The following is a 19,612-nucleotide window of genomic DNA, read 5'->3' as shown; positions in this document are numbered from 1 at the left end:
AAGTTAAGTACACACTTTAAACTCCCCTGGGGAAAGTGAGTTGGTAAATGTAGCATTACCACTCAAGTGCGTGTATCTACTGTATAGCCTTGTGCATTTTTTTTTTTTGACTTATTAGAAAACACACTGTGATTGTGTATTGCTGCTTACCTGTCTACACAGTGTGTTGTTGGAATGTGTTTGCTTACATGAGTAATGGGTATTTACTTTTAATTTTAAATCATCATTATAGATCATTGTCAAATTAACTGTGATGCCTTAATATAATCACTGTAACAAATGACATGATGGTTGGGATGGAGGCTAGTTTCTATCACTCACAAGTGCTTTGATTAGTGCTAATGTTTCTCAGAATTAAGACCACTTTCCCATTAAACCCCTGTGGATTCCCGATGCAAAAATGCTGATACTTGTCCTCTTCTCACCACCCAGGTGCTAAATACTGTAAATTAAAAGTGATTGTGCCCTTTCCAGCTCTCTCCTCCATTAACTGTCTGTGGCTGAATTGCACTGTGGCTTATGTCGTAATTTTTTTTTTTTTTTAGTCAGAAATAATCAAAGTCATATAGGTGGAATCATACCTGTGCTATTTGTGCTATTAAACCAAGCTAGCCCATCTTGGTATCACAGTATAACCTCCCAGCTTTGTTAGAGGTGGCTCTCTATATACTAATGTATCAACATTAGTATGGATGTGGTTTCTTAGTGTTAAAACGCTGCACTGAGAACTTTAAAAGAAACAAATAACCCACTTGTCTCTACAATAAGATCAACATCCAGACCACATCCAGTGTCTGAGAGTCTCTTGCCTCCTCTGTATCTGTGACCCGTATACCAAGCCAGCATCTTTTCTCATGCTGAGCAGAGTGCATGAAGGGACCTCTTGTAGTCCTAATGTGTCTGTTAATATTTGATGAGTCTTCCACTACAGACGGATGACAATGCTATGCACGCAGCCAGGCCTGGGCAGGGACTGAGAACACTAGCAGAGTCTAAAGAGCACTGAAAAGAGACACTATTGGGCCCTGCTGGCTATGAGTTGAAAAGTACTGAGTTATTGGACTTGTGCACAGCCGAGATGCTTCTTTAGGTTGTTGTATTATGGAGAGAGAGGTGCAGAGGCAGCTGAATGTTGATAATGTGGTATATTTGAATTTGAGTGTGTTAGTGGTAGGATTGAGTATAATTCATATGAGGGTGGCATTGTTCGCCCTCCCATCCTCCTCATCATCCATTCTCTGTCTCCCTCTCAGCTTGTTTAGAATTCCTTCCCTCCCTGCTTTCCAACCTTCCCATTCCCTCTCAATACGCATCATTGTCTCACTGTTTTGCAGCCTCATCCCATTTCACTGTTTGCTGCCTCATCTGTTGCACTCTTCTCTCTTTTTTTCTAAAGCACACACACACACACACAAGTATGCACGAACACTTACACACTCACACCTTTCTGCATGATGGAAGTTCCCATTCCTGCTCCTTCAATTACTACATCAACTTATCCGTGTCAGCAGGCTGTTCGTGCTGTGACTGCTGGCAAGGGTGGCCAGCTAGTAAATGACTTCTTTACCCTCCATCTTGCTCTCTCCATTTGTCCTCCTATCAGAGGAACATAAACACACACTAGCAAACCATCGCTGTATCTGTCTTTGTGAATTTCCTCTATCATCACTTCATAATTACTGTCCAGTTTTAGCACAGACCATTTCTTACCTAATGCTGCTTAGTCCACCAGTCTTTTTTTAGAGGAAAACGCTGGTGTTATTCTATATTTTTTCTTGGTGTAAACAAATTGCATGAAACAACCAAAACCAGCAACTGCTTAGTTCATTCTCTTTTCGCTTTCCAACATCCCTACCCTCTCACAGTGGTGCTGACCCCCTGAGAAACTTTTAACAGGCCTCAAATTTGTAGTTTAATTTAAAAAGTGAATGAAAAATGAAATGTCTTAATAACTATTGGATTTGCTGCCATGAACTTTCATACAGACACTCATGTCCCTCTCAGAATGAACTGTAATAATTTTGGCTTTAGCTTGATTTTTAATCATTCTGCACTTGTTACAAAATATCTGCAAATAACACTCCCAACAGCCTCTTTATGTTTAGTCATATTTAGCAAATGCTAGTGTGCTAATATCTTCAACTCAGTGAAAATGGTACACCTTTTAACTATTAAAGATCAACATGTTAGCATTGTACCTGGAAGCCTGATTAACTTGTTAGCATTTGGCCCAAAGCACCACTGTGCCCAAGCACAGCCTCAAAAAGCTGCTAGCATGGCTGGAGTTTTGTTCCTGTTGTAAGCTCATGAAATGAAAATACCTGTAATGTAATGGTCTGTCTATCATTACTTTCTGACTTTGATACCCTGTATGTAGCACTCTATCCCAATGCTCATGGATTCATAATACAGACTGTACAAAAGGTCGTCTCTTTGAGTACTGTTCCTTTAAGACTGTTGTTAATTATCACACAGGCGAATTCCCACACTGCCGCGGTCCTTGAATGCACCGTAAACGTGTCGATAGATCCGGAGAAAACATCTGAGTGACTCTGCAATGTGCGTCTAAAAGCAGTGAGTTTTGTTGTTATGCTACATGTGTACCCTTTGTTAATAATTCTATACATTCATAAGTCAAGTAATGACATGCCAGTCGTTTTTGGTCAGTGGCATTTGTGATGTTATAAGGAATTAGCCACTAATTAGCGGCAGGTAGTTAGCTGCCAATCAGAAGTTTATGCTAGCTCACTGCGTGGCTAAGCACAGTTGTTTGCATTGCATTTTGCCTCTTGGTTTGATCCGTTGATTGATCACTGTGATTTAAGTTATAAGTAATATTGAGCTATATTTAAGTTACTCTGATTAGATACACATATTTGGCTCAGTATATATTTTATGCGATTTATACTTAATTTCTAATTGTATTATGTTGTTGTGTTACTGTGTTTGTATTACAGAAACCACACTCATATGCATGTAATCACTCATGAAAGTTATATAAAGGGTCAAACTGTATTCCTGGACTCCGTTCCTCATTCTCCACCTACCTGCTCATGTGTCCTGACCGACACACTGAAGTGTTTGCTGTCACCTAAGATCCACACCCAGTACAGTCTACACAACACAGACATTAATCTTACATGATGCACAAACCTATAGTTTCATGGATAAACGTATCGGGCTGCTTTTAGCAAATGTCACATGCACAAGACTAAAAAGTGCAATTTTCAGCTGTGGATTAAAATGCATTTGGTGTGTTATGGAATATTTATGGTTGAAAAATGGTGGGATTGTGTCAAAATAAACTACAGTGTGTGTTCACGGTAATGAACGAACCCAGTGCAACAGTGTAGTTCATTGAGGTGTTTTTAATAGTTTTTGGACAACAGTGGAGCTCTATGGCAGAGAGGAATAAGATGTATCAGACCTTGGATACACAAGCAATAGTCTACTTATTAGTAGGATCAAGTCATTGTTAATTTTGGTCTTTTCATAGAATTTATTGACAACATGTCCAAGTGGGCAACACGTGGGTGTGCTGGCTGGAATTTCTTGGATTGTACTGACAATGAGAAAAATGAAGAATAAAGAACGTCCCCAGCCTTGTCCTTACTGTTTAGTTTATCACTGCTACAGTTTCCTATTTCTCATTTCTCCCAGGCCTCATTTGCTCCCCAGACCTGCCATTCTCCTTCCACCCACTAGATGTCCCTGGACTTTCTTTCCCCACTTCCATCCGCTCACTTGTTTTATATCCTCAATCACCTGTGCTTCCCCGCCCACTCACACACCTGAACCCAGTTCCCTCATCACCCAAGCCACTTTTTATACCTGTCTTTGTCAGCTCCTTGTCAGTTAGTCTGTGTATCATGTACCTGTGTGTTCTGCCTGTGTATGAGCTGCCTGTTTATGTTCCCAGTGTTTCCTCCTGCATCTTGAATCCTATAGTCTGTTCCTGCCAGCTTGCCTCTCCACTTGCTTGCCTGATTATCCACCTGTCTGCCTGTAAGCCTGTTTACTCTTATTAAAAGTATCTTCGCTGAATCTGCCTGAGTTTGTGTCTGTGTTTGGGTCTTCCCTGCCTGTGCTGCTACAGCAACCGTGACACCGTGATCCTCTCAGAGCACTTACTCCTGCTCTTACAGCAAATCCCTCCTTTCTTCCCTCCATCTTCTTCCACTATCCCTCAGGTGCTCTTGAGTTCAAGAGCTCTCAAAAGCTTTTCCTCAGCGGTCAATAGCTGAGCGAGACCCCTTCAAATGGAGAGAGAAGAGAGAACACTTCCCCCATATCATTCAAAGTGCAGTTTTGCCCTGACCTCATCCAGTCAGTCTTTTTATTGCAACACCTCAGCAGTCGTTCGCGCTCGGTGGTTGACAGTAATGTCCCTTGCATTTACGTATCCTGAGAAAAAGCTGTCAGAAGAGCCACTGGTCTGCCAGTTGTACTTGAATAGCCTAACAGTGGTAAGACTCAAGAAGTTTAAAGTCTTGAAAGTGTATGTAAGACTACCTGTCTTTTTGTCAGCTTCCCAGGAAGGGTGTTAAAACAAAAAGAACTATGGATGACTTAGAAATGTGAAAGTAAAAATAGCAATGGCCATCAAACTAATAAAGTCAGAAAGGTCAGTAGAAGACATGAAAATTGAGAAAATACCCGATCTCTGAACAGATTTTGTGGATATCTCACATATCTTTGTTTGTGTGTGTGGGTAATAATACTGTCTTTGTAAAGAAATGTTCAAGAACTAAATTAAGTGTTAAGTAAATTTGGATGGGTATTTGAGAGTGTCCATAGATTTTTCCTTGCATTTATCTTTGTGTGTGTGTGTGTGTGTTTGTGTTTTTATGTTTACGTGTGCACAGACTTCTGTGATCTGATTTGTGGAGACTGATGGCTCTCTGGGTAAAACTTGACTTTGTCCTTGGAAAGAGCAAAGAACACATTTTACCCTGGGGAGAGACATCTGTCTGAGTATTAAGTTTTGCTACCAGATTGTATGCAGGTATGTGCATGTGCAGTATGAGTGTGTGTGTGTGTGTGTGTTTCTCCTGTGGCTGCAAAGAGCATGATTACAGATGGATGGGATTTTTAGATCATAAGTGTCACTGTGTTATGACAGAAATGTGTTTTTGTGTCTTCTCTACATAATATGGAGAGCAGTTGGAGAGCAAAAAACTTCAAACTCGATTGGGAAGATGAAGCAGAACTGACAAAAGATGAGGCAAGTTGATGGATACACCAAAACTTTAACTGACAGCACTTCAAAATAACACCTATAGTACACTGATCGTCATAAACACTTAATAGCTAGGTTATATAACAAGGTTTCTTTGTGGCAAGTAGTAACATGTCTGTGGATGCTGTTAATGTATTTTCCTTCTCTTCTACTCACCGTTGCGATCTATAGCAAAGGGTGTGTTGGTTGTGGTGATCTGGTAGTTACAGATCTGGCTGTACTGTGGGGAGCAGTCCTGGTCTGTGGCCTCCACCTGCAGGATGCTGTCGTAAATCTTGCCCTCCGTCACCGCGGCATGGTACTGGGGCTCCCGAAACACAGGAGCAAACTCATTCACATCATTGACCTGGATATGCACCACCGCCCTGCATACAGTAAGGGGCAATGGAGGAGAGGAAAGTATAGATTAATGTAGGATAGTGTATCATCTGCAAAAAGTGTAACTATGTTTACAAAAGTTGGTCTTTTTTCGAAGCTGCATCAAAGATGTAAGGACAATTTGCAGTCAATCATCAGTTAGATTGAACTTCACATAGCAATAAGTGTTATATTTTATCGGAAGATGATCATTTTCAGTCACTCTGTACGGTACTGTCTGTAATATCTCAACAGCTATCTGATACATGGGAATAAAATTTTGTACCGATATTCATGATCCCCTGAGGATGGCTTCAAAAGACCTGCCTCACCACCTTAAATATAGCTCCACCATGAGATTGACATTTGTGGTTTTGAGTGAAATGTCTCAGCAGTGGTTTGATGAATTCACATGACATTTTGTGTACAAATTCATGTCCAGATTTGCCCTTTAACACATGCAGCAGTCAACCAGAGATTGTCTGTGTCAGACTCAAAGATCACCTTGTGGAAATTGGTAGAGTGATTCAGGTTCAGACATTTGCGTTCACACATTACAGCGCCTCTGGGTGAAGTGTGTGGAAACGTTCTGTGTTGAAGTGCAGTTGAATGTGTGAAACAAGCTTAAAGTACATGTTAGCAAGCTGATGTTAGCATTTAGCTCACCACAGCACTAACTCTAATCACAACCTCACACGGCAGCTAGTGTGGCTGTTGACTCAGCTTTGTTCATAAATTAATACCAGACATGGGGCAATAGTACCAAGTACAAAAAGTGCTTGATTTTTACTGGTAGAGACTCATGTAAAAGTGCAGTTCACAAACTGTATACTTACTTATCCTGTAAAAACTGTTGAACAATGCACTCTGCTGCTCGGGACAGAGTTTTCCAATGTCAGAAAAAAATAAAAATAAATACCCCAGTGGTATCATCAGGTTTATCTCAACCTGGGCTTGAAATGTAAGGGTTTCCATAAAATTTCAAGCTCTATGGAAATGAAAGCCTGCAAACTGGAGTTTTTCTCATTCTAGGGACCAAAAGTCTGATGCCTCAATTTCAACAATTCATTTTTTTTTTTAATTTGTGATTCCTCCAACTTTATGGAACTTCAATATTAAATCACTAGACTATGCCTTTAAGGACATTTCAAAATATCCAATAAGCATTCACCACTGTCTGCAGATGAATGGAATTCTTAATGCATTAACCCAAAATCACCATTCATGCTGCCACAGTCTTTCTTTGCAACTGTCAGACAGAAAAACAAAATGTAATTAATTTTACTGTTTTTCTGCCACAGTAAAGCAAAAGGGGAAGGAAGAGAGAAAAAGAACAAAGTGATTTTACAAATGGGAAGAAGTTATGTGTGTATTCATACTTCTGTGCTGTTAGTCGTTGCAAAGCTCCACCTCAAATGGCTTGCAGGGCCATGTACTGTATGTGTTTAATGTCCAGATACAGAGGAGCAAGAGGATTAACAGTGTCTGTCCCTGATACTAGACTGTGCCTTGCTCGAAAGTGAAATGGCAAGAAGTAGTAAGGTGTCTAACAACTGCAGCCTCTCAAATAATTGTTTGGATCGTTAAGGGCACAGTTCACTCCAAGTGATGAATTAGTTTGGTAACCAATAGTCACAATGTGCTTTATGTAATACACTATCTGACCTGACCCAATAGATTGCTTCGATTGTGTTGCTATAGCAAGATAATCTTCTGGATCTCTTCCTCTACCATAGCTATGCACACCACACACTGTTCTCTAAGTGCACTAAACTGCACTAATTAATCATCCCATAAGTGATCTATCATCTGCAATTCATGTTCAGTTACACATCATGAAAAAACCCACCATGCATCACTTTAAAAACGTCTTCATCAATACTTTACAGCAGCCAGAAGGCAACAGAAGAAGGCATAATCAATCCTTCGATTCACTGACTGACACCCGGTGATGGATGACGCTGGGCCAGAATTAAGCTTTAGAACTGCAAAGCCAAAGTAATGCTTTGCTACTAAAGACAAAGGGGCAGAGATGAGTATGTGGGGTTTAGGATAAGCTGGTATGGTAATGATGGTGAAATTATGCTATTACAAGAAACCGTGTATATCTCTCCAACATGCGGTCAGCTAGAGATAGAGACTGGACAACAAAGAGAGAGAGAGACAGTGGGGACGCTGAGCCCAGGCAAAATGGATTTCCACACTGCCTTATCTGTCCCTGTCACAAGTACACAAACACAGGCGACTATTTGTTTTTTGAGGCTCTGAACAAAAGCAGATGCACATTTAAATAGTTTGAACAGAAAACAGAAATGCATAAACAGCTGGTGAAAAAATACAAACAGGATGAAGAAATGGGGGACAAGTAGTGGTGGCACTGAACTTTACTTCTGTCACTTTACAGTTATACTCTCTTACATTTCAGATATTTATTGTAATTTTGAATCCACTGCATTTATCTGACAGCCATATTTAGAGGTCACTTGTGTTACAGTGTTTAAAATATAATGGATTATTATAAATTAGTCAACTCAAAAGACAGTAAAAGTAATTAAAATAAGTTCTGCCTGGGAACTTAAAGCCTGGTCCTCCCTCATTCAGTGTGTGAACTATGGGAACTTTCTGAGGTGGAACAAATAACATCTGCACAAAGGCTCGTGAACCCAAATTTATAAAGAGGTGGCGTCCCGTGGTGTCCCCGTTAATGCAGTGTGCTTATTAACTCCACCCTACAGCTTGCATGCACTTTCTATTCTCCTCCTTTCCTTATCATACAGATAAATGCAAACAAATCACATCCATGCACACATCACTTCATCATCCTTTTCTTTCTTTATTATCTTATGTAACCACTAGGATTTTTCTGATGTATCTATAACTGAACAAGTGAGCATTTAGATATGGAGCCCCAACCCCGACAAAATGCAGTAAAAGTAAAAAATATGACTGAATCCATGAACAATATTGTTAGTTAAATAATTAAAATGTAGTGTAAAAGTGTACAGTTTTACACATTTCCTTTAACCTTCAACAGGTTGATAAAATTAATTTAAAAACTTATCTCCACACTAAATAGTCATACTGAATTTAAAGTTTAAAAAAACATGCTTATGTTTATTTAATAAAGAGTTTAACATTCTGAAGCTCAGCTAAACTGCTTTATCAGGACTGTGTGGGTGTAGTTTGGTCAGATGTGATACACAAACAGACACCCCCACATCTGTGACCGCATTTTGATTCAGATGTGCTAACTAAGCCACACCCACTTCGCTACTAAAAAAAAACAAAAACAAAACAGACAAAAACATGTTTGCACAAATTTCCCCTGTGAAATAACTGAAGTTTCTCTAACTTTGGCAGAAAACTGTGCGTTCATGAAGGACCATCATTCACAGTGAGAGGCTGCTTGAGAAAATAGGTTTCAGGGCTTTTCTGAATTGTTCCTCCATCAACAGACACAGGTACAGCATCCACAAATGAACATGTATATGGCAGTGATTAATCATTTAGGATTAGGACTGGTGGGATGTTAATGGTGATGCTAACAGCAGTAGACGATGGTGATAGGAAGAAGAGACAGATGATGGCAGCACCAGTGTGTGCAGTAAATCCCTCAGCCAGCCTTGTTTTGTCATATTAACGACGTTCTCTCATAAACATTATCCCCCTGGTTCGCCACGCTCCCCAGTGGTGAGGGAACAAACATATGTTCTGTTCCTCTGGGGCTTGTATGGAGAGACTGCTGTGTGTGTCTGATTATGTATTCATGCACACAAATGCATGATATATATCTAAATGCAATAATTGTGAATATGTCTCATTGTGAGTGTGTGTTTCTTTGCTGATGGCTCACATCTGGATGAAACAGACGCCTGGCTCTCTAGGGCAAGCGTGTGCGTGTGTGTGTCTGTGCTTGTGTGCGTGTCTTTTCATGTTGCTGGAACATTGCCAAGTTGAGTCTATGGCTGCCATCGCTTCCTGTGATGGGCCACAGCTCATAAGCACAGGGTCCGCAATGAGTCAGGGAGACACAGAAAGACAGCAGGGGGTTTAGTGACCCCCACGGGTGCAAGGATGATCACAACACCACTGAACAAAGTGGATAAAAACTAGAGCCATGGGGGTGGATATCTGGGAACAAGGTTAAACAAACAACATCACCACAGAGAATTAGGAAAATTAATCTAAGAAACACACATAGAAAATTAATCTGTGAGAACCCTCCACATTTAAATGCAACTAATCTGCCAGAGGCTGTCAGTGGTGCAAGGAGTGGTATAGCATCACTGTGGTATGAGTAGTAGCCTCTATCCAACACCAGTGTGCCACATTTTACTTTCCATTCATCAGATGGTGTCTTATTATCTCAGACCGATAACAGCTCAAAGACTGGCTTCAGAATGCTGTCGTATGTGGTAAACAACAAAAAGCAGTTTCTATACTTATACAGTAAAAAGTGAAAAAAAAAAAAAAATAGCATCAAAAAGCTCCCTAGGTGTTTCAGCAGTGGGCGGAACATTAACACCCTTTAATGACCAATATACTGAACATGACATTAAGGAACGATAACATGAAACTGTAGGACTGGCATCAAGCTGTGTGCTTCCCTAAGCTGAAAAGAGTCATTATGTAAAACAATCTAACAGATTCTGAAAATATATGTGCAGTAGATCACAGTAGTTTTCCTGTAAATATGGGACGTACATTCAAACCTCTTTCATATGAGACAGCAGTCACAGGTTAAATTCTGGTTATCATTGTTCGCAGAGACTCCAGTTTGCACTTATAGATGCATATACTTCACTTCTAATCTATAGAATTGCACATAATTTTAACATTGAGGATTGTGGTTTTTTTTTCTACCCATCACCTAGGCCAGGGGTGGGCAAACCGTTCCACAAAGGGCTGGTGTGGCTGCAGGTTTTTGTTCCAACCAATGAAGAGCACACAGTTTGACCAATCAACTGTCTGAAGACTGAGATCAGTTGATTAAATGAGTCAAGTCTGGTGTGCTGCTGCTTGGTTGGAACAAAAACCTGCAGCCACACGGCCCTTTGTGGAACAGTTTGGACACCCCTGACCTAGGCAGTATGTTTGGAAAGAGAAGAGTTTTTATGTGAGGAATGATTGCAGCAAATAAAACTGCTTCAGCCCACATTTGAGCATGTGAGTATTGTGTTAAGAAACATTTATGTTTAAGTATTATGTATTTTCCTTTAGTTCATGGAAATCGTGTCAGAGTGAGTGTTCCGTACTCTTCTTGGTTTTGGAAACAGCGACAGCGTGAGCGCTCTTTCCGTTAATATTCTAACTCAGCGCTTTACTTCAGTCAACAAGTTTTGTCAGTAACGTAGAGACGTGCTCAGAAAGTTGGACAGTGTGGTCGCACACGCTTCGGCCTGGGAACGCTACAGTCTGTAAGTGTTGTGTGTGTGTGTGTAGTTTTCCAAGTGGCAGGTTTATTGTGTTGTGTTGTAAGCATTTTATGTTAGCAGCTACCATACGAACGAGCTAACGCGTATTATTTAAGCGTTTGTTTGCTAGCCCCATTATATTTTGTACTGTTGTTTAAATTATTGTGCAGATACTGATTTGTGTTGTTTTTTCTGTTGTATTTCAGTTTTGCGTGAATGAGAGTGTGTGTTTGTGACTTAAATAAAAGCAAGAAAAGTCACGCCTCGCATTCTTTATTGAAGTACAGACGTTATCTGGCTGTCTGGCCTGGTAAGGGTACGCATGGTGTGGGCAGCACAGACTCATTGCTGCACTTTGGTAAAGTTACTCAATTTTTAGTGCCTGTTAGTGTTTTGTCATCTCCAGGTCATCACTTATTAGTGCTTCTGTCATGATACAACATACAACCAAGATGGTGGAATTTATCAGCTTTGTGCAATTTGCAACTTAATATTTTGGGGTGGATAATGATGCATGTTGTTTTACTTCCATTCGAGCCTGACATGTCGTGTTAGGCCAGGGAGGAACCCATTAAATTGCAGGTGCAGATCTAGTTAAAGGTGTGGATCCAGGAACTTTTTATCATTGCAAGAATGAGCATTTCTCAGTGTTTTCATCAGTTTCTCAGGAACTAATGTTTGGACCTTGATGTAAAATAATCAGACATATTTTATCATTTATGTTACCAGGCTATTTTTCATTTTTCCTTTTATTTTTCTATTATAGGAGCTAGACGGACACGTGTAGGATGGTTTGGCCTTGGAGGAGGTATGTGCTCTACTGACTGCACTTCTAGTGTATTCTGCTATGAATATGTCTCTTTCTCTCTCTGCAGACTTTGTGGTTTTATAACTCTGTCACACATTTTTCCTGAGTCATAATTACTGCAGCAGCTAGAGGTTTCTGTCACTTGAATGTAAACACAGCTATGATGTTTTGAAATCATTAAAGTAATTTCCATCCCTCATATCTGTGGTAAGTGAAGGTTACATTGTGCATCTCACGTCTCAACCAGCTGGGTGGGGTCCAACATCACAAACCATGTCGGGGAAGTATCAATTGTTTTTTCTTCATCGTTAATCAAACTATAATATTATCTTTGCATTAAAACATATTTAATAAAGGTAATAAATGTCCCCAGAACTGCTTCTAACATTGGGGTTATTCTCATGTTGTTAGATTCGTGTGCTGTGTTTAATACAATTGAGCACAGTATTTTTAATCAACAGACTTGAGAAATAGGTGAGTCTCTCTATTGCAGTGCTTTACTCTCCTTTTTTCTTTATACATACTCCCTCTGGGAAACATTATTAACCAGCAGAATATCAAATATCATATTACCTGTCTTGCTGATATCCATATTTGGACAAGTATTTTTTCTTTTTTTTTATTCTATTTGTAGGATCAAAAGTCTAAAGACAGATATGGCAGTTAGTGATAGACTGTCTGTCCAAACAGATTAAGACACACAGATTTTAAACTCTTACCTAAATTTTATTGGCCATTTTAACAGTGTCACATTTTAACAATGTATCTCAGGAACATCGCTAAAATGGGACTGATACATGTTTTATTGCAAGTTGCTTGAATAACGGCAGCTGTCACCTTCATATAACACTTTTTACACTGTTTAATAAACAACAAGAAATATGACAAAATGTTGTTTATATAATAAAAATCTAAGGAGATGTTCAGAATCTCTTTTCAAGGATGTAAATATCTCATGAGAAGATGAAGTGCATGGCAAGCCGTGGATGTATTTAAGTGCCAGGTGTGATTTCAGCCCAGCTTAATCATATGCAGACACAATCAGATACCAGCTGCATGTTAAAGCCAGGTGATGCATGTTAATGCCAGGTTAGTATTGTTCCCAGCTTATTACAAATTCATCTGCACTCATTATTTATCAACACTCAGCTACACACAGCCACTAAAACGGAGTCATTATTGAATGTCTCTCATGCGCGCGTACACACACACACACACACACAGCACAGCACAAAGGCAAAGGATTGAATTAATCTTTGTCAAGAATTAGCCAAGAGGTTGAATCATCAATTTCCTTGTGTAAGACTAGAATGGAAATACACAACCCTAACTACACCAGTGGGATCAAATGCACAACAAAACACAGGATGGTAAACTCATCAATATGCAAGGAAATCCCACTTCCACATCGGGTAGTGCCCTGAGGCGCTTGCACAGAACTCCATGGGAGCTTGCGTAATTTCAATACAAGGTGATTATAATGTACGGTAATCCAGTTCAATGTTTAGCTTCATGCCCACATCCTGCTGCTAAGGACTTAGAGCTGTAATCTCCGATGCACTTTACCACGTGGTAGAAAGGATTGTTTCATATTTGACATAACTTTAAGAGCATTTCTTCACAATTAAAGGATTGAATATCCATTTCCTCGACTCTGCTGACAAACATCCAAGTGTCTGCTGACGTGCGGAGACAGCTGATGGTGGTTTGAATGTGGGATGGGAAGTTGTGTCACTTTCTTTTGTCTGGTAACTGAAGCAGACAAGCACAGATGGTGATTTCCTGGTGGTGTGTATTCATAATTGAAACACAGAGAGTATACTCTCCCATTACATTATGTTAGCTGAAGATAAACAACACATTCCTACACTAGATGTGTGTTTTTGTTTTTTTTTTCCTCTCGCCAGGCATAATAATCACATCAACTAACAGGTTTTGACAGAATGAGGTTTCACTCATATTAGCATCAAGTATGACAAGCCAGAAGTTAAGATTCTCGGTACAATCAAGCACCGGCACATTGACAGGGCTGTGTGGAGTCCCCTGGTCTTCTCACTGCAGAAATTTATCCTGACAGCTTAAGCTAACAAGGCACAGCGTTTGGCCCACTTCTTCACTCTTTTAAAAAAAAAGTCACTTTTCTTTTTTTGTTAATGTTGAGTATGTTTTTAGGTGGTTGTCTATGTGTGTGAGTGTGTTTGTGTGCATGTGGTTATGAGATGCAAAATCTATCCCAAGCTATGGTATTTGTCTTATTTATATGTAAATTTAGATTTATCAGTGTGAATTTGAGCATTTGGGATTTGTGAGTGTGCATGTATGTGTGTACGTGTGTGTGTGTGCGCGCTTGTGCATGACTGTCCTTCAGCTTGCTGTTCGGTGAGATAATTAGCCTCTCCAAACTGCTGCGAGGTTAGGACACACGGGCCTCTAAGATTCACTAATGATGACTTTAATAACTACCGCACTGCCGAGCACTGAGGGTGTGTGTGTGTGTGTGAGAATGTGTGTCAACACAGACATGAGAAAACATCTGTGTGTCTACATTACATCTATGTTTTCTCACAGCCCTGGGGAACACACTCCCCCCCACCCCCGAATGGCATCCAGACACATAACCCGCGGGTTAGTGTGTCCAATTCATGTCCCAGTTAGGTGCAGGGCCCGGGAAGGATTATGAATATGACATGCTTTGTAAGGAAGTGAGATGTCCCTTATGCCTAATTACTCCATAGCAGCTGTAGAAACTTGCACAGAGAAAGGTGTGTGGGGAACGGTGAGCAACAGACAGTACAGAGAAACTTTTAGTCTTCAGATGCTAATTAGTGAGATAATATTTTTGGTTTTTTTCCACTGCATCCATCCCAAAGGTTCACTTGTCACATGTCAAGCTACACTAGTGAATTTAAAGACTTGTATTCACATTTGGAGATGGAAAATGTTAAGATCTGTTTGGTAAAGATGTTACCATGAAACAGTGGTTTCTAACTTTTTTGTTTGTTTTTTTTACTTATATATACTTTTTTTTTTTTTAATACTCCTTATAAAAAGCAGTTCATACTTGTGGCCCCTTGATGGCCCCGCACAGGCTGTTTCCTCTGAATAGCATTCAGACATATAATGAGTATTTCACAAGAGAAGTAAAGATCAGAGATAAATCAGAAAAATAACCATAATTTTATGTGATTTTTGGCAGATTTTTGTTTTTGATTTATTGTTTTTTCTTAAATCTAATCCAGGTAATGATCCTGTGATCCCTTAGGCTGAACTCGTAGCCCCCTCTCGTATTCTCATCAACAAGTTACAAGTGTTTGTTTCAAATAATAATTAAACAATGAGCAGAAATCTGATTAAAAAGTATAAATGCTTCAAAAATTCAGCTGAAATCTGACTTTTAAAATGCAACAAAGAGCAAGAGTACTTGACACCAGTTTAAAGCTTTTGCTAACATCTAGGCTGAATCACTACATCAATAGGAGTAAAATGAACATTTATGGCTCTTTACAGAAAAGGCTGAGAACTCTACACAGCTCAGTGCAAATTGTTCATTCGACAGATGTCAACCCTACTGTATTTTAAATTAATTTGTGTTTCATGTAAAGCTGACCCGAGCAGAAACACTCTCAAAGAGTTTAAGGTGAATTCAATCGAGCTTTGCATTTTGCTGACAAGTGACTAAAGCTTCCACAGGCAGCCAACTTAAATAACTCAGAGGGCAGCGTGAAGCCGTGTGATTCAGAACTGTCAGATCTGTACGCTGTTATATTGGTGCTCTGACTCAGAAAAAGACAGTCATTAATGTCAGTGTTTATAAACCCTACTACTGCTGAGGCTTCTTTCAAAGTCACCCAGAGCAGAGGAATATAACATTTTTACTGGCTTTGCAGGATGATGCATATACTCAAAGTTCGGCATGGCATTTAGAAGTGGAAACAACGTCTCATTTGGGAGCAAAAAAGACAGAAAGAAAAAAAAAAAGACATTTCGGTTACACAAAGAGACAGATTTGTACAGCCAGGGCAGAGAGAGCAGCCATTTGTGAGTCTATAACAGAGACAGAAGGAAGGACTGACAGGAAGAAGGACAGAGTCGCACAGCAGGAGAAAGCTGAGCTGTTGCCAGCCCTGAAAAAAAAAAGAAAAAGAAAAACTAACTACGGGAGTGAGAAGTAGGCCAGCAGCCAGTGGTAAGCAGAGCAGGGAAGAACAGAGGATAGAGAAAGAAGTTTAAACTCATGTCACTCCTGATCCTCTCCCCTGTCCTCTTTAGCTGCTAATTTTCTTGACTGCCTTCCTTCTCTGCAGTTGATGTGCCATGTGTAATTTGAGCACAGCCTTAGGCAACGATTCTTCCTCTTCCCTGTTAGCTTCTTTCTAAATCGGAGCGAGTAAGCAAGCGGTGGGGCGAAAGGCCAGCCTCATCCTTTGAGAGTTGCCAGCGAAAGGACACGCCATTTAAAGTGTCGCCAAATTCAGTTCCCCTCCAGCGTCGTCCTGTCTGTACCAACCAAACAGGGTCTGCGTCACAGCGGCCAGTGAGTTATGTTTATAGAAAGTAATAGTGTGACATAACACAACGCCTGGGTGCTTAAAAGGGATTTAAAACATGACCAACAGCACAGAAAGGAGGCCAGAGAAGTGGCCAGGGGTGACCAATCAGATTCCAGCGTAGGCCTGTACCACAACTTGGCTGCCTTAGTAGAGTCAGAAGGTGATGGGTACCGAACTTGTTAGTATCAGAGCCTGTGTGTGAAATGATTTTTAGCATTTCTTATTGGACAGTTAATCAAACAATCACAGAGAGACACAAAACACCTGCAAAGAGACATAAAATGACAACAAAGAGGCACAAAGGGACCTTTTACAGGTGTGTATCCAAGGGCTCGTTGTCTTATAATCTGTCCAGGACTGTAGGCTGTGAGTGACAAATAGCAGGTTCTGTATTTATTTATATTATTTATCATTATATTTATATAATGATTTTTAACATACAGTTTATTATTGTCAAGAACCAGTGTTTTAAAATTTTTCACAAATTTTCTCTCTCTCTCTCTCTCTCTCTCTCTCTCTCTCTCTCTTTCTCTCATCCTCTCTCTCTCACACACACACACACACACATACTTGTAAGACATTAAACAACATACAGCAGTAAATACCAGTTACACACTACTGATTTTAAATTTTCACCGATGCTTGAAAACCCCTACTGCTATAATTCCAGGTTTGGTGTGTGTACAGTATGGGTCTGTCTGTCTCTGTGTGTGTGTGTGTGTGAGCATCTATGAGCCAGACAAGATGATAGATTTCTGTGCTTGGCTCCATTGTAGGCTGAGGTGAGGAGGTTGAGAGGTAACACACTGAGGGGAGATGTGCGGCATAAAGCGGACAAAGGTAGTTGTGTGAAAGGCTGCATGGAGAGCAGTTTCAGACAGAAGCTGCTTTCAGGACAGCCAACAAATGTGACAAATTGTTTTTATCAGTTGACCTCCTTAAAGTAGTCTAGTGGTGTTGGTGTTGGTGGAGGTGGAGGTGGGTGTTGTGCTGTATGTATCTGTGCTGGCATGGACGGCTCTCAGAGAAATCTGGGATCAAGCCGTAGCCAAGTGGAGAAAGAGCTGGAGACGTAATGTGAATGGTAATTGACTAAGGTCGAGGCATCTGGCTTTCTGGTTTTCAAGTGCTTTGTGTAAAAGTAAGTCTTTGAAAGGCATCTTTGCCTCGTCTGAAATCCAGAGACAGAGAAGAGCAGTTGATAGAAAATGTCTGTGTGTGCTTCACTGTTCACCTTGTGCTCAAAGGTTTAAACTTAACAAGCAGCATTTTATCTACACACTGTTTTCACCCTGCAGTTTGCCTCTCAGACTGCACACTCATACTTTCTGAAACATAGCTGATGATGTGATTGGACCTTTGTCTAAATGTCTAAATGAATGATGAATTATACAATGAGTACTTGTAGTTTTACATAATTTAGTCCAAGCATTTTTCTATGAATTATGAATAATCTTGCTTATTTAAGTATCTCTTCTCTTAGAGCACAAGCAAAGACAGGTCTACACTGAATTTCACACTCATTCTAAAGCATAAAGTCAGACTTATAAATCCCACTCATTGTTTTCAGATAGTGAATTATTCATGTACATATTGTACATGAACGAGTGAATTCTGTCAGGCTTCAGAAGGCTTTTTTGTTTGAGCCCCGGTGTCCATTTTACTCACTTGTGCGACTTCTTGCCCTCCGTACCCCCGGGACCTGAACCGCAGTCGTGAGCCTGGATGATGAAGGTGTATTCCTTCTGTAACTCACAGTCCACCAGGCCGCGGGCCCTCAGCTGGCCCTCGCCAGACGTCCCGTTCAGCACCACTGCTTTGAATGGAGCCTCCAGCCCGTGGATGTTGAACGCACAGATCTCCCCTAGAGACCAGGAGGGAAGAGAGGGACGGAGGGAAGAGAGGAGGAGGAGGAGGAGGAGGAGGAGGGGGATGAGGTCGGTGTTAATCACAGTCAGTCAGGTGAAATCCAGGTGGAGAATGTATGATGTAAGTGTGTGTGTGTGTGTGTGTGCGTGTAAATTTGGTTGAGTCTATGTTACATTTAAGTTTTATAACAGAATACAGTGAAGAATTACCACAGTCCAACTGTTTACCTGGTGTGTTAGAACCACAAAACTTGTTTGCACTAAAAAAATCTTAAACAAAATCTCTTTAAATTCATGTGTGGCATCTGGGTTCTTTTGTTATGCAGAAGAGCAAGTACAAAGTTTATATGTTTAATGCCTTCCTCAGAGTGCAGGCCACAGTCTGACCTCGTTCAAACGGGAACAAAGCTGGAATAATTAATACTGGTAGCCGTAACATACACCTATAGGACAGTAACATTATCTCTGAGCTTCCATTGTTTCTGCGTTAAGTAACACAGAGGATATAATTAAAAGAAAAAATTGAAGTGAATACAGAATGTGGAGAAACGCCTACAGAACAAGCAGCTTCTCCCACTCTAATACCACAATTACTTTAAATGCAGGTTTCTTATTTCATTAGTTGTATATATCCTTATCTTCTTCTTCTATAATTATAAATTGAAATCTTTCTTTCTTTCTTGGATTTTCTCCAATATCTCTAAGTCGTTGTAATGCCACATGATTTTCTTGTAATCTACTCCGTGTATTTGGTTTATTCCATTCTGTGCACCTGACACTTCGAATCAGTATAAAAGAGGCTGGACGCTGAAGCCTGTGCACTGAAGAAGACATCAGCCAAAATGTTCAGTCTCTTCTGCATCACAAAATGTGACGACAAACTTCAAAAGAACCTTTTTAACCCTGAGTGCAAAGTATTTTACCTAAACTTTTTAAGACCCTCTTAGTTCCTAGTGCCCCCCTCCCCAGTTCAGTTACCGTGGGTAATTCCCACTTTAGAGTTACTTATATAATGTGGAAAACAAAAACCCAGACACTCCAGTGTTAGCAGAAACTAACACTGGAGTTTTCTAAACAGATCAAGCTCATGTTCCTACCAGTGCACCCTCTTACTTTCTGTGTCATGAAAAACACCAAGGACATTCCTGCTTTTCAACATGCAGACATTCTCTGTAGCTCACCACCAATGAGTTACATGAGACTTAAATGAAACTACGGCAGCCCAAAGTCACCCTCACGGAGAGATACAGAGGAGGGAAATCCATTTAAATCCGGAGCGAGCAGCTGACAAGAGCAAAACAAAAGAGCCAAGAGGCGTGTGACATTTATTAGCAGGCCGTGTAAAGAAGTGGTCCGTTTGTGGAGTTGGCGTGAGA

General features: G+C 40.3%; 1 protein-coding gene across 4 annotated transcripts in view; it reads right to left on the bottom strand.

Annotated features, from left to right (window-relative positions):
* Positions 1 to 19,612, bottom strand: part of LOC121187326 (calsyntenin-2-like) — a 142,715-nt gene that overhangs the window by 78,776 nt on the left and 44,327 nt on the right. For all 4 annotated transcript variants that reach the window (XM_041046515.1, XM_041046514.1, XM_041046516.1 and 1 more), the window contains exons 2-3: positions 18,037 to 18,232; positions 5,396 to 5,604 (exon numbers count right to left, since the gene is read on the bottom strand). In XM_041046515.1, coding sequence (XP_040902449.1) covers positions 5,396 to 5,604; positions 18,037 to 18,232 — 405 coding nt within the window. The remainder of the gene's footprint in view (positions 1 to 5,395; positions 5,605 to 18,036; positions 18,233 to 19,612) is intronic.

The sequence above is a fragment of the Toxotes jaculatrix genome, chromosome 9 (assembly GCF_017976425.1).
Source record: "Toxotes jaculatrix isolate fToxJac2 chromosome 9, fToxJac2.pri, whole genome shotgun sequence".
Classification (NCBI taxonomy): Eukaryota; Metazoa; Chordata; class Actinopteri; family Toxotidae; genus Toxotes; species Toxotes jaculatrix.
This window is presented reverse-complemented; position numbering and strand designations above follow the sequence as displayed.